The 18,412-nt window shown below is 42.4% G+C and overlaps 1 protein-coding gene across 1 annotated transcript; it reads right to left on the bottom strand.

Annotated features, from left to right (window-relative positions):
- Positions 1-1,292: 1,292 nt before the first annotated feature.
- LOC311127289 (TBC1 domain family member 10A-like) lies at positions 1,293-14,216 on the bottom strand. Its single transcript, XM_084159099.1, has 9 exons — positions 13,443-14,216; positions 5,747-5,846; positions 5,338-5,445; positions 5,134-5,240; positions 4,938-5,052; positions 4,749-4,814; positions 3,995-4,184; positions 3,479-3,633; positions 1,293-3,176 (listed from the first exon to the last, which is right to left on the bottom strand). The coding sequence occupies exons 1-9, from the start codon at positions 13,646-13,648 to the stop codon at positions 2,760-2,762; spliced, it is 1,464 nt and encodes a 487-aa protein (XP_084015225.1). The 5' UTR covers positions 13,649-14,216; the 3' UTR covers positions 1,293-2,759.
- Between the last annotated feature and the right edge of the window lie 4,196 nt (positions 14,217-18,412).

Genomic DNA, 18,412 nt, shown 5'->3' with positions numbered 1-18,412 from the left:
AGCTGAAAGACCCAGAGAAACAGGTGTCCAAGGAAGTGGCTAATGTGTGTATGGGAGGGTGGGGGGCTGGGGGAGTATATGGAGATCACATAACACTCTGTCCAGTCCTCTCTGGCTTTTCAGTTCTGCCATCACTCTCGTTTGCACCAAATATCCCACTATATTGAACGAGAAACAGACAAAACAGATTAGTCCAAGAGTATCGAATTGTATTCATATAAATGTGATTGGTTTGGTACAGATACAGCAAGTAGATACAGGGAGATGTAGTCTTATAAGCAAACAAAGAGAGAAAGGAGTGCTTTTACTATCTAATCATCACCCATATGGCCATGTGGAAAGTTGATAGCTAGATTATTCTGGTTCCTCCTAAATTTACCTACAATGAGACCAACACAAGGCCTAACACTTTAGCATTTAGGAGCCCACAATTCAAAATTCTTCATACAGATAAAGTTCCAGCAACAGAGAATCTCCCAAATGTCCCCCAAAGTGCTTAATCTATAACTGCTTCCCCATTAGTAGCCTATCCCCTATTCCCAAAGGTGGTCCAAGCTGGAAGAGATCCATCCACACTTAACATGGGTGTAGAAATATGTCCCAGGATCATTAGCATATTTGAATAGGATTGGACCTATGCTAGTTTCCTGTTCATCAAAGTTCAATGGCACCCGCTACTGTATACACAAGTATATGAAAAACTGCTGAAATCTCTCCACAGCTCATATATAGCTTTCTTATTTCACCTGGCTGCCAGTTCCTGTTGTTTTGAGAACACCATGTGAGAAGTGGATTGAGAGATGGAGGAAGACAATGTTGAGGCAGAGGGCTCGTAGAGAGGACAACTGGCTACTATTCTGAACTTTGTGTGGTGAGCTTTCTGGCGCCCACAGCTGCAAAGGCATCACCCAAGTGGGTGTTTCACAGAGTGGAAGAGGAGAAGTCCAGTGGCTATATGACACAGGCTGGTTCCCAGACTTGTACTCTACAAGATCATCAGCAGACTCAGTCACCATCCTGTGACCAGTTTCCTCCGGTCAAGCCATGAACTGACCCTCTCCATGTGCAGAGGATGTAGCTTTCAAAGACTTGGCCTATATTGGTTGACCAGTCATGATATATTGCTTGTTTGTTAGTTTTTTGCTTATGACTCTCTTTGAGATTTCTATTATGAAAAGTGCTATAGAAGTTTAATACATTATTATGGTGTGTCAGAGTGTTGGTTAAATGTGTGGCAGAGGTTACGTAGATATAGACGTCCCACAATATATAAACATGGGCAATTTTACAGAAGACAAACAAAATGTAAATTTTATTCTTAAAGAGCTTGACCAGGGACAAAGTGCTTCATCTTAGACAAATCTAAATCTATATTATATGAAGTTCTAAACTATACTTCATGCAAGTGTGAAAATCTATAGTAATTTTGACAGAAATAATCCTTTTACCATACATAAAACAGACAGTTATTTACCTTGTTATTTAATATAAATGGTCCCTTCAGAAACTTTCACTTCTGCAGTTCTAATCTGATCTAAAGGCAAATTTGACTAACACACATGTAATATTGACAATTACATATAAAGCAATTATGCACAGAGCTAATAAACAGGTATACACAAATAGCGTATACTTAGCTCATTACATAGACAAGGATTAATCAACATGGCAGAGTATGATATGAGTGTTCCATCGATTGGCATTCTCCCACTACATAACTACACACACTCACTGGTTCTGTTCCCTGGAGCTCTGCACAGAATAAACAACCCACACTAAGGAATTATTTAGACAGCATGGCTCTTACAACACATATACATGACAAACCATCAAATCAACAATCGTTGGTCTAGTGACAGGAATTGTCCAGCAAACGTTCATTTCCTTCATTAGAAACTATAAAGATGATATACAGATGATTGGTTTTTCCCTTGAGCCTGTAGTTCAAGTCCTTCATTGGTCAGGGCTGAACAATGGCCCCACAGAGCCCTCTAGTGTTCATCAACTACAACCAGAAAGAAAGGATGCACCAATGAGTGAATGACAATAGCATTTAGCTTTATACAATATGTTGGCAACCTACGTGATTCAAACCATATTCTATTGTGATTACAATTTAACTATTGACATTCCCTGTGACTGACTTAATCTAACAATGCAGGATTGGTGTGTGCTGGCAATGTATTGCCTCATACTACAGCATATATTAAGTGGAAGACGTAAACAGGCATAGTGCTCCAGCCTCCAGTAATGACCCTGGATCAGCTGGGACAGGGCAAGGACTCCTGGCTAAACAGACTTCATAGTTATGTCACCTGATCTTGAATCAGTCTAAAAAACATCATTAAATAAGAAAAGATTGAGATAATAAACTGATATGATTGATTGCAGCGGCAGGCTGTGCAATCTACCCTCAGCCAAAGTGCCTGTATACCCGTATGGTCCACTGAACAAAGTGCTGCACTCTCCCAACTGATGATTAAATTGTCATCTCCCATACATGTGTGAAAAACAAAAGTCTACTTGGTCTACACTTGTAGTAGCCCCCAGGGCAATATGGAAGATGGCTTCCATTCTTATGGAGTGTTTTGCTATAGATGCATTTGGCTATAATGGAAAGAGTCAAGAGGATGGGGATGGGATGGGGGGGGGGGAGGGGGGTGTTAGAGGTTAGAGGTTAAGTGTATTCTGGGGATCGGGAGTCAGTGAGCTGTAAATAGGTTTTGTAATCCCCGGCTGGTCCCAGCTCTTTCCATCTGCTACAGGTAAGTGTCATGTTCTGTGCTAATCAGACTCTGATTGGAGCCCTGCAGGGGTGTGTCTTTGAGGGGTGGGGAGGGCTCGGTAGAGGCGTCGCTGGGTTCAGGGTTGGCCGCCACCGGGGTCGGGGAGCTGTTCTTCTTCTTCCCCTTCTTCTCCTCTTTGGTCTTTTTCCTAGCTTTGTCCTCATCCTGGCCCTCCCCATTCTTATTGGTTGCCAGGGACGACTCAACTATGATGGTGGGGTTCTGTCTCAGGTCTTGGCGACTGGGTGGTTCAGCGGCCATGATAGCCTTGGCGCCGTGCATTCTTGGAGGGGACTTGCAGTGCAACTCACCCCGGGTCTCCTTCCAGTGCCGCAGCTGGGCCAGGTGCTCCTTCTCAATGTCCCGCTCTGACAATGGCAGCTCTATAATCTGGGACAGAGCAAAAGGGGTAGAGATTAACAACAGTGGTTAACATAGCAGTCTTAATAGCTTGTCAGCTTGACAAAGTAGTAGAAATCATAGAAAAAATGCTGTTTTATTAAAGTACCACTATGTGGCAGTAGGGTCTTTTTCAGTTTACACCATAGCCCTTAGCATGCAACATAGCCATGACACAGTCTCATCACATTCATGTCAGCTATTCTCAAAGTGGCTAAAAACCATGACACTGAGCATTTTCCAGTATGATGTTTCTGGTTCTATAATTCTGGCTGTGAATGGTGGTTGTGTACCTCCCGCACTAGGAATCCCTCCAGCATGTAGCGTGTGTCTATGGTCTTGAGCAGCTCCATGGTCTCATACTGGCCCTGACACGTCTTCAGCTTTTCCTGGGAGCCCAGCATGCACTTCAACAGCACCAGGCCCACCCGGAAGATGATCTTCACTCCTGGATGACCGGACAACACCAGACAAAACGGATTAAGTCTTGTCCTGAGATAAGACTTGTCATTGTGTCAGTGTGTGTATAACGTATTTGTGTGGGTATCTTTGAATGTGTCTGTGATGATGAGTATGCTGGGGTGTGTGTGTGTGTGTCCATGTCAGTCTGTCTAAAGAGCATGTCTCGCCGAGAGTGCTCTCTGGTGGACAAAATGTACATGTGTGTATGTTTACTGTGTGGAATCAGCATATTACATACATTGCATGTTACCCATGTCATACACATTGCACATGTCTCATATAGCCACTTACATTAAACATATTGCACACCACAGAGATCCTATTAAATGACAGATTCTGTGTCTCACCCTCACAAAGGAACATGTCCCAGACACGTAGCACTGAGGCCCAGGGAAGGGTTCTGGAGAAGGCACACATGAACCACTCCGTCATGTACAGGATGGGGTCCATCTTGTGCTTCTTCAGGTGGCGGTGGGCCAGAGGAGACACACGCTTCAGCAGAGCAAAAAGGATCTCCCCATCCAGCTGGATCGCCTCCTACAGGAACAACCATCAGAAAGGAGAGGGAGAAAGAGACAAATGGAGGGGTCGAGAGGGAGGGAGGGGTGAGGGAGAGAGAGAGAGAACAGACGCCTTCCTCTTTTTAATGTTTAATTAACTGGCCCACATTGCCTGGTCACCTGCTCACTCAGGGCCATTTGTCATTAGCTGGTCACAGACAACAGGCTACAGGACATGCAATGACAGCAGCACATGCCAGCTAGAGAGCTGGTCCAATAATATGACCTGCCTGCCTGCATTCAACATGAGTGTCACCTAACATTGTCCAGCTTTTCTTTTCCATGACACTGCAGTTCCAGGCAATGATAAACATGCTGAATTAATGATTAACTGTATTTTAGTGACAGGTAAGCTCTTTAAGTTACTCTCTAGCTCTGCCCTTGGGAAAACCCAACAAACTGTATCCTGATCTTTAAACCCCAATATAAAACCTCTCCCTGTCACAACCAACAATCAGCGAATTCTCTTCAGCATGTGACCTTGGTTCCTTGTATTCTTTGTGTTAGAGGACCAGTGTGGTAGGTCTGTGGACAGTCTTACCAGCCCTGCACTGTAGTATCCAGGAAGGTACTTCTCACAAATCTGCACCAGACCCCAGAATGCATCCTGTTAATAAAGCAAAAAACATGAATTGAGCACGACTGTGGTGTATGCCACATTCCTGTACCGTGAGTAACAGAGTATTCAACATTTTTGTATACACATGGGATGGTGTGTATGTGGACTGACCTCAGCAGGCATGTGCATTAGCAGCACAGCAGCGATGGGAGCCTGAGCCTGGCAGTAACCCTCTTCAGGCCGGTGCAGTGTGTAGGCCTTCAGGACACGGTACAGGTCCTGCTGCCTACACACGCACACAATTCGGTTACGAAAACAAACATGTACTGAGAAGTAGCCATGGGTCCACGCCAAAAGAGCTACTCACCCATGGCCTCCTCTTGCCACAAACATCTCATGGAAGGGGAACTGTCTGTGGAGGTCCCGCTCGATCACATCCACCCACTTAGGGTCTCCTGCCTGGCTGTCCAGCTCCTTAAAAACACACAGTCCCCCGAATTCACATGCTTTATGTGTAAAAGTACAAGAGTGTGTATGAATGAGTGTGTAGCGGTGGTGGTTAGTGACCGACCTCGAACTTGCCCTTGTGCTGCTCCCTCTTCACCTTTCCTCCTGACAAGTAGAGCCACGCCCGGCCTCGCAGAGAGGGGGGGATGCCCTTCTGGCAGCGCAGCTTCATCTGGGGGTAGGGAGTTAGCGCTAGTGTCACAACCACTCATCATAATCATGCACGGTGATTCTAGTTTAAAAATCATGGGAATTCCATCAGTGGAATAGATTGAATGTCAAGGTAGGTTGTTCAAGTATGTGTTCAATTACTTTCCTTCCATATTTTCTGGTCACTCAATAAGAGTAGTAGGGGTGGCACATGACAGCTTGCAAGGTTAACGTGCTTTCTATAAAGAAAGCTGTTATCGTCAGCAATGGGATTTCGGTAGCCTATCAGCCAGTGATGCGCAGCAGATGTTTGAGTTACTGACCTTCTTGTGTCTCTTGGCCATCCATTTGTCCCAGTTGTTGAGCATGTCCAGCCATTTGGCCTCCCTCTGTCTCAGCACCTCAGGAGGAATGTCTTCAGCTCTGTGGGAGTCAGGGACAGACAGACGGTTACTCTGTAGCTACACACCTGTCTCTCTAAACAAACACTCAGGGATGTATTACTTGAGGCATTTCTTTTTACCTTTATTTAACTAGGCAAGTCAGTTAAGAACAAATTCTTATTTACAATGATGGCCTATACCGGCCAAACCCGGACAACGCTGGGCCAATTGTGCGCCATCCTATGGGACTCCCAAACACGGCCGGTTGTGATACAGCCTGGAATCGAACGAGGGGGTCTGTAGTGACGCCTCAAGCACTGAGATGCAGTGCCTTAGACCGCTGCGCCACTCGGGAGCCCATGACAAGCAAAGGCTGTCAACACAGACACCAGTGAAACGAGAGGCGAGTGAGGGAAGGAGGGAGGGCCGAGGGCCAAACAGGAAGAGCCATCCCTCACACAGGAAGTTGTCTTGGAGGAAAACAGAAATACAAGCTGCTTCCTGTAGCTTCTGAAAATCATTCACCAGAGGAGCGTACATTCTTTTTCTTACAGAAACAACTCTTTCGCTAGAAAACTTGAGCCATTTGATCGTTGTGTCCATTGAAACCAGAACGGAAATGCAAGAAATGATAAGAGACAAGGACAATAGCTGCCATTGTTTTGCCTCTCCAGATGAAAACAAGAGAGAGAGAGCTGACAACATAGTTCTGGAGGACTGCTGGGCTTGGGCTCCTTCCCTTGGTAGAAGGGCAGTGGATGAAGGCGAGGGCGGTTCAAAGGGGCCCTAAAGAGGCTGCGTGTGTTTCAGTGTCTCTCAGAGAAAGAGCATCTTTATTGCATCCAGCTGACAGACACACCCAGTACACTGGACCGACTGTGGTCAAATTACCAAGGGGGATGCAGAGAGGAGGTGTGAACACGCAACACCATGACACGCTTTATTTTTAGCCTAGCCTTTTTCTCAGGGATGAATGAATGAAACTAGGTTGTCTGTTGTAGGCTACACGAATGACTGTGAATTTTGTGCGTACTTACAATATTATAGTCATATTCTCATTAAATAATCTCTGTGTGGCAATAAAATAAGGCTTAGTTAATTAATTTATATTGATACAGCCTAACTGATTAAACTGCATAGTTTTGATCTGTAAAGTTTAAATAGAGTATAGACTTGCACTTCACGATATATCGTCAATGTCAAATATCACAATACAATCATATATCGGCCCAACCCTATTCTGAGCACACACTCAAATACAAAACACCATACAAACAGAGCAGTGTGCTGGGATGTGGCATTCTTTTCATCACATCCTGGCGCTCTTGGGGGAAGGAGCAGGGCAGCGGCTGATCCCTTCCTACTCCTCATACTCCTCACAGGAAATCCATCCTCAGACAAAACAGTGGGACACTTGCCACAACCTGCGAAGCACACAAAAAACAGGAAGTTCTAATAGAACTTCCCCTTACTTCTGTTACCTCCCCAGTCCTACTCTTGCTCAGCAACCGCTCACTGGGAGCCTAAACACTGGAGAGAAATGCACATCACAATAGGCTGTAAACAGACGAGTTAGAAGGCGTTTGTTCAGAACAAGTGGTGACACATCAGGCCGGTATTCTGTTTTGCTGAGAATCAGCGGTTCATGTTGCACTCGGTGGCGAAAAGCCATAAGTGTAGAAAATACATGACTATGAGTCAAAAGCACTTAACAAGGCAGCAGGACCCGGCCTAACATACCACATCGGTAAGCAAAATGAGGGAAAAACAATGCCATACAACACAAAGGCTGTCAAGTGACCATGGCAGCAGTAAACAACTTAAAAACAACAAACTAACCTAAGCGGTTTTAGACAGTCAATCCCAGAACTAAAGAGGCTATATCGTGCTCTTGCTTTTTACAAATGGAGAAAACCTTGTCGTCATACCATGTAGGCTAATCCACAAAACATCTCATTTCTGGAACTGATTATTCAAGGTACTGCAGGACTTCCAGAATCTTCACGGACTCCCCTTGTGTGAGGAGTGGATAGCAGCGAAAGGGTCCACTGATAATTATCTGTTGGAATGTCATAAACGTCTCAATTTGTAACAGTACAGACAACAATGACTTGGCTGAGACGGAGTCTCACAAAAAAATGTAATGGCCAATGAATTAAACCAAAGCACCCAGGTCTACTATAGTCTATAAACAACTAGCCCATCCTACGTGTTGATGGTTCAATACAATAGCAGCATGCCAATGGGCAATTTCAAGGTAACAGAATCCCTTAAAATGTATGTCAAACAAAAACCATTGATTTCAACGTTTAACAAACCATACAACTGTATGCAAAAGGCCTAATTTTTAAAATGTACACTGAACATTGTACAAAAACACATTTACTGAAGAACTGTGCAGATGCAAAGTTTGGTAACAGAATTTCAGTAAAATCTCCCTTCATTTTTTTATGTGTCCATGTTTTCCAAAAACTATGCTAAATATCTGCTACGAATTAAGATGCAACGATGTCTGCAGAAAGAATTGGGGTGTCAGCTATGACATGACACCTTGAGTTTGAAAACATCTATTTTGGTTGTTGAACTACAGCAAGTGAAGTGGATTTACACCAGGTAACAGAATTACGGTAACAGAATTTCATCATGGGTCCCTGATCTGTACAACACAGACATGCATCATTATGGATATGAAAGTCATTCTCTTCATGGTGATGTATCCTGAATAGGTACACAAAGGTAGAAATATGCAATATCCTCCTTTGCATATATGGGTATTATTCTACACACTGTACTGTCCAAACTAGTGAAACATAGACATCTATGATTGATTCAGATTTGGTCCGGACCAAAAATCTATGTCTATAGACGTTGAAATCAAGGCCCACATGTTTTGGTCCGTGGACGTTGAAATCAAGGCTGAAATCAAATTTCAACTACTTTTCAATGTCCATGGACACCAGTGTTGGTTTGGTGCTCAGTTGGTGCAGCTGCTGGTTACTGTTAATGGAAGAGAGGGGGCTCATGGGTAGGTGTCAGTAAGAGCCGGGAGAGGTAATATTAACCAGAGAAAGAGAAGCGAGACGCAGAGAGAGAAGCGAGATGCAGAGAGAGAACGAGGGAGGGGTTGTCCAGACTGTTTTCACACTCTCGCTTAGACCACCAGACAACAGAATATGAAAGAAAACAGTTATGAGCTGAACATAACAGAATGCAAGTGGAAGGGATTGTAATTCTGTTTACTGATTTAATGAAGTTTTAATCACTTAACAATTCATAGGTTAGGGCTGGGTGATATCAAATTAATTCAAATATGTTTTTGTGCGATATTCCAAATGCCTGTATCGCAAGAATCTAGGTTTTGTTAATTTTCGTTTTTATGAGCATTTATGTTTGCTTGTTCTCATGTTGTATTTTTGGTCTCGTCTCATTCGCTCCTGTGTGCACCTTCCCATTTATAACAGAGATCTGTATATAATGACGAGATGCTCATGTCTCTGCCCTAACAATGAGAGTCGTTGTCCCAAAGGCGGGAAGGCAGACGACAAGCTTAGGTCCAAAATAAGCCCATAGAAACGCACGCCTTATTTTGGACAGATTTTAGCAAGAGTGAAACCTCTCGATTCGCCTCTTCCTCTATGGTTTACACACACAAAGCCCCTCCCCCTCACGCCAACAAAGTTGAGAGATCACATCTTTCTCTCTGACAAGCAGTTTCAACTCTGTATTTCCATTTGAGGTTTGGTCCAACAGAATCGGTCATTTGGACACTAAAACACATTGACTGTAATAGAGGAGAAGTTAACTTTTCTAACGATACATTTTTTATGTCTCAACTACTCAAGTTGCGCGCAGAGCAGACACTACTAAAATGAGAGTATCAATGAACATTGATTCTGGAAAATGAATGCTCAGTTTGTCACGCGCAGCATTGGGGTACCACATACTGTTAGCAGCATTTTAGCCAAAGACTGTTATTCTAGATGTCTAGTCTGTGTTTTATAAAATATCCAATAAGCATAAAACACAATTATATAAGGAATGTTTCATTCTGAGAAATAAGAAGGCACTTGATTTCAACATATGAACAAAATGGACAGGCTAACATGCTTTTCAAACATTTGGAGACAGACAGAAGGGTGTGTCCATAACAATTCAACTGTTCAACCTTGTTAGCTAGCAGATAGATCAAAGTTGGCCAAACTTGAAATATAAAGATTAGCTGGCTAATCACTAGCACCTGGGCTTGAGAGATTATTGATGAGACCTGTGTTAATTTTCTATAGCCTAATGCAGGGATCATCAACTAGATTCAGCCGCGGGCCGATTTTTTCTTGAGCAGATGGTCGGGGGGCTGGAACATAACTACAAATAATTTGTAGACTGCAATTTGACCGAATCCCAAACAGATCATTTCAAACCTTGCTTACGTTTGTATACGATCACATCTCTCTATTATGTGTGGGAATACTTGGGAACAGATTTCCAAAATGTAAATCTCTTTTGGAGCTGATTTCCTGGTATTTTTACAGTATTTTATGTCCAACAATGAAAATTCTATACTGAACAAAAATATAAACGCAACTTGTAAAGTGTTGGTCCCATGTTTCATGAGTTAAAATAAAAGATCCCTGAAATGTTCCATACGCACAAAAAGCTTATTTCGCTCAAATTTTGTGCACACATTTGTTTACGTCGCTGTTAGTGAGCATTTCTCCTTTGCCAAGATAACCCATCCACCCAACAGGTTTGGCATATCAAGAAGCTTATTAAACAGCATGATCATTACACAGGTGCACCTTGTGCTAGGGCCAATAAAAGGCCACACTAAAATGTGCAGTTTTGTCACACACCACAATGTCACAGATGTTTCAAGTTGAGGGAGCGTGCAATTGGCATGCTGACTGCAGGAATGTCCCCCAGAGCTGTTGCCAGATAATGTAATGTTAATTTCTCTACCATAACCCACCTCCAATGTCATTTGAAAGAATTTGGCAGTACGTCCAACCGATCTCACAACCGCAAACCACATGTACCACGCCAGCCCAGGACCTCCACATCCGGCTTCTTCAGCTGCGGGTTGGTCTGAGACCAGCCACCCGGACAGCTGATGAAACTGAAGAGTTGGTCATTAGTGAATGTGCATTACGCATGGTTCTAGTTACATTTCTAACAAAAAAGGGCATTTTCAAAGACAGACTTGAAAGCCAGATCAGTGATTACCGCAATCAAAAAGCAGGTTCAACTATTTTGATAAAATAATTAAGTTATTAGTGGGTGTTATGGTTGTGGAAGGCTTAGATTTAGCCTAGGTATAACTTCACAAGCCCTGAATTCATTAGATTATTGCTGACTGTTTGAAATGCAGTTTATTTGACCTTTAATTTTACAACGCTTATTTAGGGAAAATATATATTTATTTTAAAACTCAATTTATGTTATTGATGGTTTTTGCGACTGCACTTGAGGAAACTTTCAAAGTTCTTGCTACGTATTGACTGACCTTCATGTCTTAAAGTAAAGTAATGATGGACTGTCGTTTCTCTTTGCTTATTTGAGCTGTTCTTTCCATAATATGGACTTGGTCTTTTACCAAATAGGACCATCTTCTGTATAACCCCCTACCTTGTGACAACACAACTGATCGGCTGAAATGCATTAAGAAGGATAGAAATTCCACAAATTGACTTTTAAGAAGGCACACCTGTTAATTGAAATGCATTCCAGGTGACTAGCTCATGAAGCTGGTTGAGAGAATGCCAAGCGTGTGCAAAGCTGTCATCAAGGCAAAGGGTGGCTATTTGAAGAATCTCAAATATAAAATATATTTTGATTTGTATAACACTTTTTTGGTTACTACATGATTCCATATGTGTTATTTCATAGTTTTGATGTATTCACTATTATTCTACAATGTAAAGAAAATAAAAAATGAAGAAAAACCCTTGAATGAGTAGGTGTCCAAACTTTTGACTGGTAGTGTATATATAAATAAGACAGATGGCTCATTCATCACAAAACCCTCTGATATTGCCAACTACTGTCTGCTTGCATAACATTGTTGAAGATAACACATAACACGCACATTCGCATTGTCTCAAGAGATGCTAAAAGGAAATCATATTTCTCCACTTCTGTTCCCGAGACAAAACTAGCATTTGTCCTATAATTCTACTGCAAGAAATGCATAGTTCAGCAGGAGTTAATATTATATAACGCTATATGTGAGCGGTTATAGGCCTACAGTCAGTGTCCATATTTCAGTTACTATTCCATTTAACCCTTATGAATTTAAATTATGAATATTCTGTTTATTCATGGTTACAGGGATACTCTGAGCGGGATATCAAAGGTGCATGTAAACAACTTATCCCGAATAAGACCTTAAGCGGGATTTGAGCTATTACCCAGAATACTGTGCGCATATAAACGTGGTCAATCTCTCCTGGCTCAACATAGAGGAGAGATTGACTGCATCACTACTTGTCTTTGAGAGAGGTATTGATAGCACCAAACTGTCTTTTCAAACAGCTAACACACAGATCAGACACCCATACATACCGCACAAGACATGCCACCATGGGTCTCTTCACAGTCCCCAAGTCCAGAACAGACTCTGGGAAACGCAAAGTACTACATAGAGCCATGCCTACATGGAACTCTTCCGCGTCAAGTAATTCAAGCGAGCAGTAAAATCGCATTTTAAAAAACGGATAAAACAACACAACGTGGACTGTGAGGACACACGCACACACACACACACACATTGTGATGTTCTGGTATTGTGGATTTTATATTGTAAATGTTTAATATTAGAGTAATAATGTATTGTATGATGCATTGTTTTATTTATTATCTAGGCTGTTGTGTTTTGCGGTGATGTAACTGTTTTAACCCTGTTTAGACCCCGGGAAGAGTAGCTGCTGAGAGGGTGGAAAGATAGGAAGAGGGTTGATACACCAAGGGACCGTGGGAGAACTGCGGGTCCTATTGCTATCAGTTACTCTGAGTGATGCTAGAGGCTTACATGATAGAGGCTTTCTCATCCATCTTGTCTGACCAGACACTCTGTCCACAGCTTCCTCAAGAGGTTCACAGAGCAGCAAACTAAACCTGCTAAGGGTGGGGTAGGGGGTCATTCTGGACAGGGCAGGTGTTACTAAAGGCTAGCAAGGGACTCTCTTCTGAGTGTAAGACAGAGCAAGAGAGGAATAACTGTTTCTGTTAACCTCCAAGTCCTCCTGTGTGGCTCAGTTAGAGCATGGCGCTTGCAACGCCAGGGTTGTGGGATCGATTCCCACGGGGGACAAGCATGAAAAAGTACCAAAATGTATGCACTCTACTGTAAGTCGCTCTGGATACGAGCGTCTGCTAAATGACTCAAATGTAAAATGTAAGGATGACACTGTCTTTGGTGGAGAGCATCCACTGGAGTTATATCGCAAACAACAGGCTACTGATTCAAATGTGAATTGCATATTAGAAAATGACAAACAGGAAAGTGGTATGTGAAGTCAGATGGGGTCAACCAGGTGACTAATCTGGAAGGAAGATGCACTTTGACAATTTTGTCAGCCACAAACAGAGCTTGGCTCCCTCATTTCTGATGGAAAATTATAAACAGATGGGTCTTACTTACGATTGTTCTGAATATTGTTGTGCACCCCCAATAAATCCATATTTATCCGTCTGTCTCTCGCTGGTATAGCCATTTAGTTCTGAGTCCGAACCGAAAGAGTTGACTTCTCCATCTGTCAGTGCCAGGCTTTCTCTGGTGTCCCGCAAACTTTTGGTGGACTCTGCTGACTGAAGTCCATTACCTGGCTCAATTCTAATTCTTGCCATTTAAACCGCTCTCTCTAACTTAGCTTCTTCTTCTAATATCATTAGTTAAGTAAACCTCCGGTTATTTAATTGTAAGTCAAACACTTCAGTGAAAACCTTAACTACTGTCTGAAGCGAAGTTGTTTTGGTCGTCCACACGTCATTACCGAACATAACGTTAGCATCGTCGCAGTAAATCAGAGCGACATAGCTAGCTAACTAGTCTAAATCTAAAACCACCATCTCGACTAGCTAACGTTGGTTAGTAAACCAACCAATTAACGTTAACGAAAACTAAAATGGAAAGTTATAATCAATGAATGACAACTGGTTAGCTAGCTAAAGAAGCTAGCTGGCTAGGTTAGCATTAACGTTAGCTAACCGCTAGCAGTGAGAAACATGCCACTATTTGTCAACAACACCACCACAAATCAGAACAACACAAAAAGCAGTCTACTTCTACCATTAGCTAGAAAGCAAGATGGTGTTGTTGAACGACTGGTCAGCCAGATAAAACCATTGAATTCCAATGTGAATCAACCTCTCACCGGCAATGACTAACTCTCAAAGGCCTAGACTCAAGCGGACTGATTAGACTGAGACACTGCTAGCGTCAGCTGACTGTCAGTTCAGCAAAGACCACGTTCCAGGTCGTTTATTTATAAACTGAGTGGTTCGAGCCCTGAATGCTGATTGGCTGACAGCCGTGGTATGTCAGACCGTATACCACGGGTATGACAAAACATTTTATTTTATTGCTCTAATTACCTTGGTAACCAGTTTATAATAGCAGTAAGGCACCTTGGGAGTTTGTGGTAAGAACAGTCCTTAGCCGTGGTATATTGGCCACATACCACACCCCTCTCAGGTGTGATTGCTTAATATATATATATATATATATATATATATATATATATATACAGTACCAGTCAAAAGTTTGGACACACCTACTCATTCCAGGGTTTGTCTTATTTTTTATTTTATTTTACAATTTTCTACATTGTAGAAAAATAGTGAAGACATCAAAACTATGAAATAACACATATGGAATCATGTAGTAACCAAAAAAGTGTTATACAAATCAAAATATATTTTATATTTGAGATTCTTCAAATAGCCACCCTTTGCCTTGATGACAGCTTTGCACACTCTTGGCATTCTCTCAACCAGCTTCACCTGGAATGCTTTTCCAACAGTCTTGAAGGAGTTCCCACATATGCTGAGCACTTGTTGGCTGCTTTTCCTTTCATCTGTCGTCCGACTCATCCCAAACCATTTCAATTGGGTTGAGGTCAGGGGAATGTGGAGGCCAGGTCATCTGATGCAGCACTCCATCACTCTCCTTCTTGGTCAAATGGCCCTTACACAGCCTGGAGGTGTGTTGGGTCATTGTCCTGTTGAAAAACAAATGATAGTCCCACTAAGCCCAAACCAGATGGGATGGCGTATCGCTGCAGAATGCTGTGGTAGCCATGCTGGTTAAGTGTGCCTTGAATTCTAAATAAATCACAGACAGTGTCACCAGGAAAGCACCCCCACACCATAACACCTCCTCCACCATGCTTTACGGTGGGAAATACACATGCAAAGATCATCCGTTCCTCCACACCGTATCTCACAAAGACATGGCGGTTGGAACCCAAAATCTCAAATTCGGAATCCAGACCAAAGGACACATTTCCACCGGTCTGATGTCCATTGCTCGTGTTTCTTGGCCCAAGCAGGTCTCTTCTTCTTATTGGTGTCCTTTAGTAGTGGTTTCTTTGCAGCAATTCGACCATGAAGGCCTGATTCAAACAGTCTCCTCTGAACAGTTGATGTTGAAATGTGTCTGTGACTTGAACTCTGTGATGCATTTATTTGGGCTGCAATTTCTGAGGCTGTTAACTCTAATGAACCTATCCCCTGCAGCAGAGGTAACTCTGGGTCTTCCATTCCTGTGGCGGTCCTCATGAGAGCCAGTTTCATCATTGCGCTTGATGGTTTTTGCGACTGCACTTGAAGAAACTTTCAAAGTTCTTGATATTTTCCGTATTGACTGACCTTCATGTCTTAAAGTAATGATGGACTGTTGTTTCTCTTTGCTTACTTGAGCTGTTCTTGCCATAATATGGACTTGGTCTTTTACCAAATAGGGCTATCTTCTGTATACCCCCCCTACCTTGTCACAACACAACTGATTTGCTCAAACGCATTAAGAAGGAAATAAATTTCACAAAGTAACTTTTAAGAAGGCACACCTGTTAATTGAAATGCATTCCAGGTGACTACCTCATTAAGCTGGTTGAGATAATGCCAAGAGTGTGCAAAGCTGTCATCAAAGCAAAGGGTGGCTATTTGAAGAATCTCAAATATAAAATATATTTTGCTTTGTTTAACACTTTTTTGGTTACTACATGATTCCATATGTGTTATTTCATAGTTGTGATGTCTTCACTATTATTCTACAATGTAAAAAATTGTAAAAAATAAAGAAAAACCCTTGAATGAATAGGTGTGTCCAAACTTTTGACTGGTAGTGTATATGACAAAGATTGGATACGTTTAGTTCTCGGAAACCACATCAATATGGTATAGACATATTTTATATGTGTTCATATCATATGAATGTGGTTCCAGACAAGCCAAATACTTGTCCAGGTCTTGTGAGATCTTCTGCGCAGCACGACTACAACAAAGATGACCTGGAACGCGCCCATAAATCTCTGGCGTTTGGTTTTAATGTCTATGGCTGTTGTCAGCAAATAGTGTTAGTTGATATTTGTCGCCACCTATTGATGCATTTAGCTAACATGTCCCAAATTACTGCTCCATGAGCTGAAAGTGAATGTCTCTTTTTCAGTGGCTATAATGAATTTTGAGTGCACTGAGGTATTGATTCCACAGAAATTGAATGATAACACTTTAACTCAATGGATGATTCTCAAAATGATGGTCTGGCCTCAATCCTTCCAAAATGACTGGTGCAGGTGATAGGGGATACTGTCACTGTCAACAGACTGTTTGCTGTTAACAGTCTTGACGTTGTCCTACCATGAGGGCCACAAGTGGCTCAGAGAACATGTGGGGTTGTGGGGGACCATATTAACCTCTTCTGTGCAAGTGCAAATAGCGGACCTTATTCATATCAAGGCCCTCTGGGGAAAATATGGGAGAAACCTTTACGGTTAATGTTTGAACAATTGTCTTGGATAATGCCTAATAGGAATAGAAGATTATAATGAAAATGCATTTTATTCATAAATAAAACTACTCATAAATAGACAAATAATAATAGCTAATAATAAATTACAGTGCTCAGGGCTTTTTGGCTGGAAACACCACTAATCATCCTGGTCACTGTCCCAGTCATGATTACACACATCTCACTTATGAGATTGCCTCTAATTTGAGATGTCTGTGTCTTTGGTAGTGTGAATGGGCCTATGTGTGGAGGAGAGAAAACCCGAGTTGACCCCAGTCAGTCACCTGTGTGTGGCACCATGGCACTGGCACAAATACAATAGGTTGCCTAGTACATGCCGGTCTCGTGGTTTCAGGGCACTCCTTTCACACTCTGCCTCCACTGGTCTGTGAAGAGCTCAGATCACAATACAAATCACATTTAGCATTGTTCATCATGTGGGTGGATATGAAAATTGGTTTGGCATCTGTATTCAACACAGTTCAAGGGAACAAACTCTAACGTGTGGGAAAAGAGAGAGAGGAAGATGAACTGAGAAAGAGATTAAAGACTGAATGAGATACAATGACAAGGTGGAAATAGGATTATAAAAAAGGGATGTGCAAGACAATGACAGAGAGAGGGATAGACAGAAAGAGAGGACTGACTGGAGTTCTCTAGAGAATGATTTAGAGTGTTATACATTCACCCATTGGGGTAGATATCCGTCCCCTCCCTTCGGCATCCTTCCATCTCCTTTTCCCTCTCGTTCTCACCCTCATGTTCAGTCACATGCTGCTGCAGAAGCTCACAAATAAAGAATCACACGCTTTGCCTCACACCCACAATGCTCATTCACGTATTTGCACAAAGTTAGCTGTATGTGGGAAATACACAGGAATTGTATTATCTTTTGTCATAACAGGGTCCAATCTGTTACATTCAGAACTCTAGAATTCTGGTGGATTCTCAAAGATGGGGAAAGCTCTGTAAGACCTGAGGGGAATTGAGGTCAGCCTTATTTGCAATAATTCTGAGGGTTTTTCTCTGCCTTAATCCCCTGGTTGGTTGGGCACATAATTGCAAGAAAAACACAAACAAGAAACAAAAATAAAATGGTGACTAATCCGGACCAGTGGCTTTGGGTTTCGATAAGCCGTCTTCCACGTGAGGGGAGATCGTCACACAGATGAGGGTCAGGTTAGCTCTTTCATTATGCCAACGTCCTTTGATGAATGCTTGGGAGGCATTCAAGAACATTGCAAGGGGTTGACTGACAGTCATGCGATCCCTGATGGGTTGAGAAGGGGACCAGCATTTGACCATGACTGTAAGGCAAACTAATCAAGTAGCTTCCCATCAAGACAGGTGAAAAATAGCCCAGCTTTATAGAGTTGACCTCAACAGGGGAAGATCATCTGCAAGCTAGGTAATGTTTCACACTGCTAGTGAAATTTGTCACAGGCAATGCCATCACAGGGAAGGCTGCAATCAACAGCCGTGCAGAAGGAGTCCTTTTTAATGACGGTTTCATATAGTAACACAGGGGGAAAGCAATACTGTATAAAAACTAGGTATTAAATGATAAAAGATAAATGCGATCTTGAGATGGATGGATGAAA

The sequence above is a fragment of the Coregonus lavaretus genome (genome assembly GCF_964263955.1).
Source record: "Coregonus lavaretus genome assembly, chromosome: 4".
NCBI classification, from domain to species: Eukaryota; Metazoa; Chordata; class Actinopteri; order Salmoniformes; family Salmonidae; genus Coregonus; species Coregonus lavaretus.
The sequence above is the reverse complement of the archived record's forward strand: the minus strand, read 5'-3'. Positions and strand labels throughout refer to the sequence as shown.